The sequence below is a fragment of the Penicillium oxalicum genome, chromosome I (genome assembly GCF_001723175.1).
Source record: "Penicillium oxalicum strain HP7-1 chromosome I, whole genome shotgun sequence".
Taxonomy (NCBI): domain Eukaryota; kingdom Fungi; phylum Ascomycota; class Eurotiomycetes; order Eurotiales; family Aspergillaceae; genus Penicillium; species Penicillium oxalicum.
This window is the reverse complement of record NC_064650.1, coordinates 1,391,007-1,402,730: the sequence shown is the minus strand read 5'-3', so window position 1 is coordinate 1,402,730 and position 11,724 is coordinate 1,391,007. Positions and strand designations below refer to the sequence as shown.

General features: G+C 54.1%; 7 protein-coding genes across 7 annotated transcripts; 3 read left to right on the top strand and 4 right to left on the bottom strand.

Annotated features, from left to right (window-relative positions):
• Positions 1-17: 17 nt before the first annotated feature.
• Positions 18-2,314, bottom strand: POX_a00480 (putative glutamate--tRNA ligase, cytoplasmic; the record flags this gene model as incomplete). Its single annotated transcript, XM_050109421.1, has 3 exons — positions 18-1,416; positions 1,473-1,945; positions 2,054-2,314. The coding sequence occupies 3 exons, from the start codon at positions 2,312-2,314 to the stop codon at positions 18-20; spliced, it is 2,133 nt and encodes a 710-aa protein (XP_049973189.1).
• A 202-nt stretch (positions 2,315-2,516) lies between these two features.
• On the top strand, positions 2,517-3,576 carry POX_a00479 (uncharacterized protein; the record flags this gene model as incomplete). The annotated part of the gene is made up of 3 exons (XM_050109420.1): positions 2,517-2,764; positions 2,860-3,424; positions 3,484-3,576. The coding sequence occupies 3 exons, from the start codon at positions 2,517-2,519 to the stop codon at positions 3,574-3,576; spliced, it is 906 nt and encodes a 301-aa protein (XP_049973188.1).
• Positions 3,577-3,778: 202 nt separating this feature from the next.
• POX_a00478 (uncharacterized protein) lies at positions 3,779-4,737 on the bottom strand (the record flags this gene model as incomplete). Its single annotated transcript, XM_050109419.1, has 2 exons — positions 3,779-4,654; positions 4,723-4,737. 2 exons carry the CDS (start codon positions 4,735-4,737, stop codon positions 3,779-3,781), a joined length of 891 nt encoding a protein of 296 aa, XP_049973187.1.
• Positions 4,738-5,249: 512 nt separating this feature from the next.
• On the top strand, positions 5,250-6,548 carry POX_a00477 (uncharacterized protein; the record flags this gene model as incomplete). The annotated part of the gene is made up of 1 exon (XM_050109418.1): positions 5,250-6,548. One exon carries the CDS (start codon positions 5,250-5,252, stop codon positions 6,546-6,548), a length of 1,299 nt encoding a protein of 432 aa, XP_049973186.1.
• A 377-nt stretch (positions 6,549-6,925) lies between these two features.
• POX_a00476 (Cytosolic Fe-S cluster assembly factor cfd1) lies at positions 6,926-8,107 on the bottom strand (the record flags this gene model as incomplete). The annotated part of the gene is made up of 2 exons (XM_050109417.1): positions 6,926-7,867; positions 8,075-8,107. 2 exons carry the CDS (start codon positions 8,105-8,107, stop codon positions 6,926-6,928), a joined length of 975 nt encoding a protein of 324 aa, XP_049973185.1.
• Positions 8,108-8,530: 423 nt separating this feature from the next.
• POX_a00475 (UBX domain-containing protein 1) lies at positions 8,531-9,859 on the bottom strand (the record flags this gene model as incomplete). Its single annotated transcript, XM_050109416.1, has 3 exons — positions 8,531-9,260; positions 9,323-9,720; positions 9,785-9,859. 3 exons carry the CDS (start codon positions 9,857-9,859, stop codon positions 8,531-8,533), a joined length of 1,203 nt encoding a protein of 400 aa, XP_049973184.1.
• A 903-nt stretch (positions 9,860-10,762) lies between these two features.
• POX_a00474 (Mitochondrial import protein 1) lies at positions 10,763-11,221 on the top strand (the record flags this gene model as incomplete). The annotated part of the gene is made up of 2 exons (XM_050109415.1): positions 10,763-11,029; positions 11,099-11,221. The coding sequence occupies 2 exons, from the start codon at positions 10,763-10,765 to the stop codon at positions 11,219-11,221; spliced, it is 390 nt and encodes a 129-aa protein (XP_049973183.1).
• Positions 11,222-11,724: the final 503 nt, after the last annotated feature.

The following is an 11,724-nucleotide window of genomic DNA, read 5'->3' as shown; positions in this document are numbered from 1 at the left end:
CACGATTCCAAGCTCATTTATTTAGCCTTGCCGGTAGGAATGTTGAAGAACACAGCGGGGGAGCCGGGGCTGTAGGCACGATCCACACGGTAGAAGCCCTTGCGGTCGAACTGCATAATATCACCCTCCTTGAACTGGGCAACGTTGCTATCAGCCAGAGCAGGCTCACGGAACTCGGTGTCATAGTTGAGGACATCTTCAAGAATGTCATCCTCACTCAAAGAGTCCTTCTTGAGGAGATAGTCGAAGTCGACAAGCTCCACAGGCACAAGTTCGGGACCCTCAGCCAGCCAGGTCACCTTCTTCTCGGTCTTCTTGACATCGCCCTGAGGGTTCAGTTCGAGCTCAAGGTGAGTAATGGTGCCATTGGTGTCGGCGGTGATCTTGCGGACAAAGGCGTTACCCCAGTTCATCAGGGTGATCTCCTCATCTTGCTTGAAGGACTTGGCGTCGACTTGCTCCATAAGCACGTTGGGAGCGAAGGTGACTGTCTTCATACCCACGGCGGCGTTCTTCGCGTGGCGCGGCTTCTCTTCGGTGAAGGTTGCAGGGGCATTGGTAATAGTAGTCTTGACCGCGTCCTTGTTCACGATAGCGGTGTGACGAGGAGCAACGGGATCAATGTACTTCTTGTTGGTAGCCCAGATGAGTGCCCAATCGAACAGGGTGATGGTTCGGGAGGGGCCCTGCTTCAAGATGAACTCGCGCAATGCGGGAATGGTCATACCACGGCGGCGAATTCCACGGATAGTGGGGAAGCGAGGATCGTCCCATCCCCAAACAACACCGCTCTCGACAAGCTTGGTCAGCTTGCGCTTGGACAGCAGAGTGCGGATGAAGTTCATGCGGGCAAAGTCCCAAACTTGAACGTGGCGGAGCTTCAGAGCATCCAGCATCCACTGGTACTGCGGGTTACGGTCACGATACTCGATTGTACGCAGAGCGTGAGTGACACCTTCCATAGAATCGACAACGGGGCAGGCAAAGTCGTAGGTTGGGTAGATCTTCCACTTGGCTCCGGTCCGGTGGTGAGGGTGAGGGTTGCATCGGTAGATGACAGGGTCACGGAGAGCCTTGTTCTTGTCATCGGGAGAAATCTTAGCGCGAATGCACCAACGGAGGCCCTCTTCGGTGCCGTTCTTCATATCCTCGAATCGGGCCAAGCTCTCCTCGATGGGAAGATCACGGCGCGCGCTAGGGATTCCGTCCATACGCTGAGCGGCCATGGTCTCCTTCTCAGTGTCATCAGCGTAGGCGTGACCGGTCTTGATCATTTCAATACAGTAGTCGTAAAGCTGGTCGAAGTAGTCCGAAGTGTAGGAGACCTTGTTGGGCTTAATACCCATGAGAGCGAGATCCTCAACGATGGCGTCCTGGAACTCCTGCTTCTCGTTTGAGGGATTGGTGTCATCGAATCTTGAAGGCTGTGTCAGCAGAACGTTCGGAGCAATTGCGTCGAGAGGGATACTGACCGAAGAAGCAGGGTACCGTTATACTTCTCATGAGCGAAATAGTCGTTGAGAAGAGCGGCCTTGGCGTGACCGATGTGGAGATAACCAGAGGGCTCAGGAGGGAAACGAGTGACAACGCCATTGTCGGTGTTGAGCAGAGCGATGTCATAGTTGGCACCGGCCTTGGATTTGGCAACCTTGGACTCCTTGGCAGCCGCGTTCAGTGCCTCGATGGCAGCAGCAGTCCAAGGGCACAGCTCCTCGAGGAACCGGTACCAACGGGTCAGGTTGACCAGAGCACCCTTCTTCAACGCAGCGACAGCCACACGGTTACCCCGAAGAGCGCCCCACAAAGCAATGTCGGCAGTGGAGAGAGAATAGCCAGCAACGAAGGAGCGGAGGAGAAGGTGGGTGTCGAGCTTCTGGAGAACGGGGTCGAGGGCCTTGAAATCGAGAGTGTTCAGACCGTCAAGCTGAGAGATCCACTCCTTCTCCTGTAGATACAGAGAATATGTCAGTCGACACACGTGAGTCAACGTGGGGTGAGAAGACCGGGTATACGTGCGGCGAAGGAGGGGGTCAATAGAGTGATCGTCACTTACCACTGCGGCCTCTTTACCAACCAGGAATGGGAAGTGATTGCACAGCTCCTCAATGGCAGGCACGGTGCCGAAGACTGACTTTCCAGCCGCCGAGAGCTGCAAAGTCGCCTTATCACCTTCACCCAGGACAGCGGTATCCTCATGCTTGATGTTGATCACAGGAGAGGGACGAGCCTCATTGACGGAGGTTGCGATCAAGACCACAGGGAGCAGAGCAGCATGGCTGCCCTTGGTGGCCACAGTCAAGTCGAATTGAGTCATGATGTGCTATGTGACGAGTGAAGCACCAACAAGTGGACGATCCGACCATCCCAGAATATTTTGGAGGGGCAGTCATGATCGCCGCACGGCAGTCGGGGGTACATTCTTCCGTCGCCGAGAGAGCTTGTCCGGCAGAAAACAATAATTGCATCGGGGCTCCATCGACGACTCCGACGCCTCGATCTGTCAACGTCCATTCGCTATGTCGTCCTACGGCTCCGTACTGCCCTCTGCGACACGCGGGATTCTTTCATCATGCCGACCGAGTGCTCGGCACACATCAATCGGCTCGGTCCTATCGGGATTCCAGCAAGTACGTGGTGCGAAGAGCAATCCGCAAGCCAAGGGCAAGGGGAAGAAGGAGAGCAAGTCGGACCGCAAAGGTCCTCGTGAATTCCAACAGAAGAACCTGAAGGACGTCGAGCAATTTGCTCTCTGTGACGCGATGCGGTAAGCGACGATGGTGAAGGGAACCCGAGACATCGCCTTGTGTCAATGGGCGAGGAGCGTGGACCCGTTTCTAACATACACCGTTCCCGCCGCAGGTACCTCCGGGCTGTTGAAGTCGGTCGCGAACCTACAACCTCCAAATACGAAGTACATATTCGTCTGCGCACGAGGCGGGATGGCCCGGTTATTCGAAACATGATCCGGTTCCCGCACGCCGTCCAGACCGAGTCCCGCATCTGCGTCATCTGTCCCCCCGGGTCCAAGCAAGCCAGGGATGCGCTGGCCGCCGGCGCCGTCCTTGTGGGTGAAGATGAAGTGTTCGAGGCCGTCAAGGCGGGCAAGATTGAATTCGACCGGTGTCTGGCTCACCCGGACAGTCTGCCAGCCCTCAACAAGGCCGCTCTGGGTCGTATCTTGGGTCCTCGTGGCCTGATGCCCAGTGCGAAGACCGGTACCGTGGTGGAAGATGTGGCCTCGCGTGTGGAGATGCTGCGCGGAGGTACTGTCTACCGAGAGCGTGACGCTGTCATTCGACTGCCCATCGGCCAGCTGGGATTCTCCCCGGAGCAGCTGCGTGACAACTTGCGCACCACCATTGAGCAGATCAAGAAGGACGCTTCTGGGCTCAATGACCGTGTGAATAAGCAGGTCTACGAAGTGGTAAGTGTCTTTGGTTGCTGTCCCTGCCGAGCATGTCAGTCCGTGCTAACTGGAAACAGGTTCTCAGTTCTACGAACGGTCCCGGATTCAGCTTGAATGGCGAGTTCCGGACCGACAACTCACCGGAAACCTCTGCCCTCACCGGCGTGTAAAATATATCACCCCCTCTTTTGCTTTGAACTTGGCGTGTACAGAATTTTGTTTTATTAGGAAAGGACATGGTGTATCATGGTATCATTTTCTTGTCCAATCGAGGCTCCCAGAATTTCCCCCCAAAAACGCCAGCGCTATGCGAGATTCCCATGCGCAACTTTCCATGTCGGACGACTCGAGTGACGCCCGGCCTGCACCAAACTAAATCTTGAGATTTTTGAGTGCGGCGATGGCGCTTAGATCCTCGCCCATCAAGTCATACAATCGTAGAACTGCCATGGTTCGCGCATCTCGCGTCTCCCCCGCGGGACCAGCCCGTTCCAATGCCGTCTTCAAGTCGAGCAAGATGGTGGACCTAATCTTGGACACTCGCGGTTGCTGCGCAACTAGAAATGCATGGTGTTGGCCCACCCGTTTGGCAATCGCGGCCAGAAAGACGTACGCCTGCACATGTCGTTCGAGGCGTTTTAATGACACGGGCGCAGCGCCTTCTGCCACGTTCTCCGCATCGCTATCGTCGCTGTCGCTACCATATAGGTCTGGGTCAGAATCCGACACTGAATCCTCATCTGCGGAACCCGTCTCATCCGGGGTGGCCTTTTCGGCGATCATGAGTCGATGCTCTAATTCTTCAACGCGGTCGGCGTAGTCCAAGAGGTCCTTGCCGATGTCTGCCTGTCCCCGAAGGAGCCTTTTCTCATTCAACAGACCCTCGATTTCCTGGCGACGCGCGTCGACTTTATCTCGCAAACCCTGTGCATCTCGTTGAAAGGAGAGCAAACCGACTTTAACACTCTCAATCTTTTCCTCCCCGCCGCGTAATGCCGTACCGAGTGACAAGAAGTCCTGGTAATTCTCATTGACCAGGTCCAGAAGCTCCTTGTTCAAGACTTGCTCCAGGTTGCGGAGCTCCTGGCGGAGGTCTTCGAGACTTTGATGCCGATTCCTCAAGGACGAGAGAAAGACGGCCGGGTCGAAATCAGGGGCCAAAAAGGACGTTCGAGACAGCGGCTCGGGGAAAGGCAGACCAGAAGGGTCCTCGTCGAAGTCGGAGACACTCTCGTCTGAACCGCCAAACTAGATCAGCGCGATCAGTACAATCGATTCCATGTCGTGGAAAAAGTCAATGATCCTGGACGGCCTACCTGAAATCGATCCATGGCGTGCAACACACACACACACTTGGGGAGGGGGGTATTGCTGTCACGATGCAAGTCAGTCCAAGTGGGGAGCTTGACGCCCAAGTCCAACCGCCCGTCGCGTCTTGGCGGGGATCTGGCCGCCGACTGGGCCCCCAACTTTCAAGTCCGTTCCCCTGTGGAGGCACGTTGGGCTCGTCGCAGTGCCTGTTCTTGAGTGATAGAGCTGTCTTTTTTTCCTCTCTATGCTTTGTTTCTGTGGTCTTCAAGCATCTTTGAAGTCTCTTGCTCCTGTGTGCTTTGCCAACATACTTCCCAAATAGGCAGTGCCTGCAAACCAAATCAAGGCGTACCTTGACCTGCCAATTCGAATCCGGCTATAGATCATCTCCCCGCAGGACATACTTGCCCGGCACGTCTGAGCGGCGCTCCACTTGCAAACTATATCATCCAGCGATACTCGTCGAGCTCAAGAAATTTTTGCGAGAATTCCCTAAGAGTGGATTCACTTCCCAAATCGCAACAGAGCCGTAATGGAGAGAGACCACGACGCCGCACACCAAGACGGCCCTCGACTGCCATCGAGCTCTTCTCCTCGTCGAGAGTGGTCGCGGCGGTTCCCCGCGCATACATCCATGCCAGAGTCATCGTGCGATTCGAACCCGATCTGTGGCTCTACCTGGCGGCAGTATGAGTCATTTCCAGAAATCGAATCAATGTTTGATGAAGAGTTTACGACATCGCGCGAGACACAAGTTGACCACCAGCTCGTCGCTACCCAAGATGGCATGGGTTCGGGTTCTGATCCTAATGCTACACAGCCGTCAGTAGGGCCCTCGCAGCCCGTTCTCGTCAGAGCTTTCACGAGCGATGAGAACCGAGTGTCGAAGAGCAAGTCATCGATCGTGTCTCCGCGTCGATTGTTTCCATTCTTCCGGTCCCAGAGCTCGCCTTCTTCTGCTCCTCCTCCGCCACCGAATCCGCCGTTCCCGTCGGACAAGGACTTCAGTATTGACAGTATCCTGCTGGCGATCGACCGTGAGATCGGTGACACGCTAGACTCCATTGCCGAGATATGCGGTCGAAGCAAGCTCAGCCTTGCCAATGAGTATGGCAGTCACATTGCTCCTCTGGGCGAGATCCGTGCCTCGTCAGTAGGGGGCTTGAGACCGGTCGATGAAGCCAGCTCCAATGACGAACAACGTGCGGCCGATGGGAGTGCTATCGGACTGGAAGGAGACTCTCACATTAGCGAATCCCGGGAAAGACACCCACTCACGTTTTTCCACTACCTCGAAAATGGTCGGTATGCTGGAGCGGCCTTGGAATCAAACGGAAGCTCGCCAGCGTTCCCGGCAGCACACCCTGCCAACCTGCCCGAGCATTCACTTTTGGCTGCAAGACCGGTGGAGCTGACTCTTCCGGCAATTCTTGAATATCCTGCAAGCGTGGGTACTTCTAGCCGAAGCCTTCTGGGTCATCATGATCTCTCTGGACACCCTGGACTGTCGCAACAAGACATGTCCACTCCAGCTGTTGTCTCGGAAGTTTACCTCGACGCACAAGACAATGAGCGGTGCCGAGATGGTGGAAGCAAAGTATCACCCAGTGCATGTCATTTCGATAGTGCACCGATTTCTGACAGCTGGACGACAACGGGCGTGATTCGGTCTTTGCTTGGATGGCTGAAATCGACGGGCGGAGGCGCTGAGCCCAATGCCCGATCTGACCTGAAGTCCGCCGAGGACTACTTGCGAGACATGCTGAGGCAAGCCACCCAAGAGCGCACCTCCATGCCGGCTGCGTCCTCTGATTTTCAGGGTCGACCTTGAAATGCCGTGCTTTTATAACGAATGACGACTGATATGATGTGAAATGATTTTTGATACGCTTTGATATCCCGCGTGATGAATATATGATATATGGCAACGCTGACATGAAACTTGAATGAAATTATGCTTTTCAAAATATACGGCAATCGTGGTTGGAAGTCTCAGTACCTTGAGTAGGGTTCAGAAAGAACACATCCGCAAATAGAATGGAACATAACGCCGGTGCCAATGCAATGCAGAAGCCAAAACTATGCACTTCATAAGAGGGGAGGGAGGGGGAGGGGCCCCTTGCACCTCGTCAAACCACTGGTCAACTTTTCCTTTTCCGAGTGGCTTTGCATGGAGGGCTGACCAAAAGTCGAGAAACGTTGCTGTATTTATGCACCTCCAACAATAGCCCGCGCAAACTCCTCAAACCGAGGGTATGACCAGCCTTCCTGATATTTCTCAACAAGAGGCCGCAGGTCAGGTTCACCAGGGGTTTTTGACTGCACGGTCTTCGTGTCCTCGTCCTCGTCCTGGTCCTCGTCCTCATCCTCGTCGTCAGTGTCGATTTCCAATTTCCCCTCCACCAACTCTCCAAACTTCACGTCCACAGGGACACGGCCCAAGAAAGGAATGTTCAATTGCTGAGCCATGACCTCTCCCCCACCGCTAGAGAACAAGTTGCTGACCTCGCCGCAACATGGGCACGCGTAGCCCGACATATTCTCAATCACGCCCAGAATCGGGATACTGGTCTTGACGCAAAAGTTGGCTTCCTTCCGCACATCCGAGGTTGCAACCGCTTGTGGCGTCGTGACAAGCACCGCGCCCTGGAGACGAGGCAAGTTCATCTGTGTTGCAACGGCCACGTCTGTGGATGATAATGTGAGAAGCTGCTCCGCGAGCGCAATATGCTCGTCACTTGTGCCTGGCGGTGTGTCGATCAACAGATAGTCTGTCGAGCCCCAGGAGACGTCTGAGAGGAATTGACGGATCATAGCGGTCTTTTTCGGCCCACGCCAGATGACAGCGTCGCCACGGTCTCGCAGGAGGAAGCCGAGGGACATGCAGCGGAGGGAGCCCCGAGCTGGAGACGTCTCCACGGAAGATGTCCCATGATCACTCGGTGTGCCGACCGCCTCATGGACGGGTACAGGGAGCCATCCAGTGGGCGATTGGGTGATCTTGGCACCTTCCAAGCCAACGAGTCTGGGAATGGAGGGGCCGGTCAAGTCGATGTCGAGAATGCCGACTGATTTGCCCTGGAGCGATAGCGCGAGCGCAAGCTGAAGGGTCACTGAGGATTTCCCCACTCCTCCCTTGCCAGAAAGAACCTGGGCCGCAAGGATTTCCAATTAGCTCTTTGCTCGTGCACACGTCACCGCGTGATGATACTGCGTCTCGTTGCCCCTCATGCATTTTGTTATCGATAAGCACGTTTTCTCCCCAGAGCCGGAGCAAAAACTGCAGCGGAGGGATTTGGACTCGTTCAGGGCAAGGTGTGCGAGACATGGATCAGGAAAGACGCTGGATAGACTTACCAGCACGATATTTTTCACTCCGTCTAAAGGCATGTCTGCGTGGGAAGTATAATACTCCTTGGAAGGGGGGATTAGAAAGAAGAGGAACGATTCATGGAATGGTGGGGAGCCGACCTCGGAAGCTTATCAATCGCCGGGTCTCTGACTAAAGCATCGCAATTGCGCAGCGGTCGACAAGTGGTTCTTATGGATTCTACGAATGGCCATCGGAAGAAACGGTAGACGCTGCCTGAAGTCACTCTCAAGGCGACAATCACCTCAAGATGTCCCTACAATTGTAACGGTCATTACTGGATATGTCAAATAAACTTGACAAAGCTGGTACCCCTGTCACACTTAATGTCAAAGTAAATTCCTTCGAATACTCTGAGAATTCACTTGGGGTTTCTTCGCCACCGATGGAACAAAGCCGGAGAATATTGGCATCAAGGAAGGATTAAAAAAGAGTGAGGTTATTTAGGACCACTTCTGAACGACCACGCCGCCTCGCTTGAAGTCGGGTAGATCGGCAAGAGTCACGGCCTTGTCACTCAATTCCTTGCTGGGGAATGTGGTCATTAACACCCACCCACGACTGCGAGCATCGGGGCTAGCAGCAGTGACGAAGTCGTACACGTCTCCAATAGTGGCCGTAGTATTGAACCGGGAAGTCAGCCGAGTACCATCTCCCAGGCGAATCTGTAGGGTGACGGTGGGTTGCGATTCATCCACCTTTGGCTTGGGAGGCTCCGATGAAGAGGCCTGGGGAGTGGTAGTGGCGGTCGAAGCGGAGGGCTGTGTGCTCTGAACGCCAGGCGTAGGGCTTCCGAGACGCTGACCCACGCCAGAGAAAGGCTTGTACTTGGGCTTTGGTTTCACATAGTTCTCCTCATGCTGCTTCAGCTCCACGTCCACTTCCTGTCCGGCCTGCACGTTCATAATCGTCAAAGGGGCGCGGCCCTGGCGGATACCCTCCAGGATCTCCGCATTGCGAGGATCATCAGTCCGATAGAGCTCTCCGTCATCGACGGAGAAACCATCAGCCCAAAAGTGAAGGGTTCGATGGACCCGTTGGGGCCGCTGTGACTGAGGTTCGGAAGGGGCTTCAATTACACGACTCGGGGCATCATCGCCACCAAGCGTTCGGGCGGTCCCAGTGAAATGGGAAGGCCGGGATTGAGGCTCCTCTGAGGAAGGAGGTTGAGCTCTAGTGGAGACTGTCAGTGATAGATCTCGAGTGCTAAATACACCTTTGTGCTCGAGTCTTACCTGCGGGCCTTCTCCAGAATCTTTCGTTTCAAGTCATCGGGGTTTTGCACCGCCAGACCCGATTTCTCACCACCCGCAAAAAAGTCTTGGTCTTCCGAGCCATCCTCTGATGATGTATCGCCAGCACTCGCTGTTGCAAAGTCACCAAGGGTAGCGAACTTCTTCTTGGGAGCAGTGCGTCGACTGGACGACGGGGCTTGGGGAGCTGCAGAGGATGTAGCAGACACGGGCTCTCCACCAAGTGTGCGGCCACCACCGGCCGTGGAAGCAGCCTGCTCTGTACCTAGTCTCTGACCAGCGCTTGTTTCTGTTTCCTGCAAAGCTTCATCTTGCTCGGCAAAGTATTCGGTCACCGCAGCTTCCACATCCCAGCCATTGGCAGAAAGATATTCCTGAGCCTATCACGAAGCGGAAATAAAGTCAGCTCTGTGGTATTCAGATCAATCGCGGGATCATGTTTACCTCGGAGGGTTTAGTCCCTGTCATGTTGCAGAACTGAGACACGACCTCGTCGTGCTCTGCGGGGTTGTAATCCATGGCTAGTGTAGTTGGGAAAGGCTTTGAGGAGATGATTTTCAAAGGTCGTGGTATCTGTGCCTCGAATACAACGGGAAGCCCTGATCTGGGTCAAATTCGAGCAACGAAGCTAGATGGGGGAAAGGTGTCAACAGCTGAGGTGATTGTCAATAATCCCAATTCGAGCTGGTACTGTAGGTAAGTACCGGGTACGTCACTCGCAATTGGTCCACCGGAGCGGAGGATCTTCCGATCTTTTCTCTGGGCGCCTGAGGCCAAAAATTTCATTGACTCGACTCACTCTAATGCTTCTGCCGGGAAAATTGTGAGCACCTGTATCATAGAGCGGTAGTTCCAGGAATATGTTTCGTATGAGTTTTGAACTGACTATGTATGGGTGTAAATTGGGCGATTATCCAAGTACAGTATTGCTGTTCATAACCAGTGCGGGGGACGTCCAAGCGCCGATGCTTTCATAGCTCCCGAAGCTTACAATTGACCCCCGGAGCCTACTAACTTGCCTTATCATAATGTTTTATTCTATTGTAATGCCCTTCAATATTGAAGCAGTCTCCACGATATTGGTCTTGAGCTTTAAGATAAGTATGATACACTCTGCCAAAAGGCCAGCCTTCCATTATCCATCACCAAGTGAACTTTGATGCAGTCCCCCCGGCAAATGTGCTGACATAATCATGTCCACCGCCGTCAGGGCAGAGCAGGAGCCGGTCGTCCCTCACCAGGTGACCAGTCAGCTGCCCGCGATCCGCATCTTCAACGAGGGAGCATCTGGACCGCTGCTCGTCGACTACCGACCAAACCCACGCGATTCATATCCACGGCCGCTCAAGTACCTGACCAGTCACTGGATACTGTGAAGCTTCCACGACGGAATCCTCTCATTCTCATCACAACCTTCCTGCCATGTCCTCCGATACTACGGGCTCGCGGGTCGAGCTGTTCGACTCGGCCATGACGGTCCCTTCCGATTCGGAAAACTACGAGTCGCCATCATCGCCCCCTTCCACATCAGATTCACCAATGATTCTCTACAAGCCACCTTCAGTGTGGGGTCTGATTCGGGGTGCTGCAATCAATCTATTCCTTCCGTTCGTGAACGGACTCATGCTGGGCTTCGGTGAGCTCTTCGCTCATGAAGCAGCCTTCCGACTCGGATGGTCCAGTACCAAGGTCGGTACCCGATGGGTTCATGACTTAGGCCAACGTGCGCTGTGCTAATGCTCCATTTTCCGCTTCCAGATTTTCCCAACATACCGCAGGGCACATGCTGTAGGCCCTGGAGTGGAGGTTCGGGAGCTCCCTTCAGAGCGCAGGCGGTTTACTTCTGCGGCGGGCTTGAAAGATACCACTTCCCTTGAATAAAATGGACACAAGCATATATTCCAAAATATTACATACATGCGTGTGCGTATGAGTGCTCCATTTGAAGAACACTCTCACGTCTTGATCTCCAGTCCTTATATCAACCAGCGGATGCAAAATCGGATACACAGAACTGGCTTATGGTGGTCCAGAAAGCACCTGGTAGTGAACCACCTTTGGCATATTACACATGTAAATAGACTGCTCAGCTGGCGCCTGGCGAATTCACTTTTTTTTCTCTCTTCATCTGGCAGTGTTTTTGGTAATGGTTTCTCTCGGAAGGCCAACCTTGCTCCGCATTTTGGTTGAGAGAGTGCGACGTGATGTGGGTAATAATAACCCTTGCACAGATCCCTCTCGCTCTTCCCGATTTGCCCCAAAAAAAGACATTCACGGATGCATGCCTATTGTAAATGTCATGGTCAGCGCCTGACATAGATAGAGACAGACTCCACCGCGATCTGAGTGCACCTCCAGCAAAAACCGCCAGCAACCTGAATCGT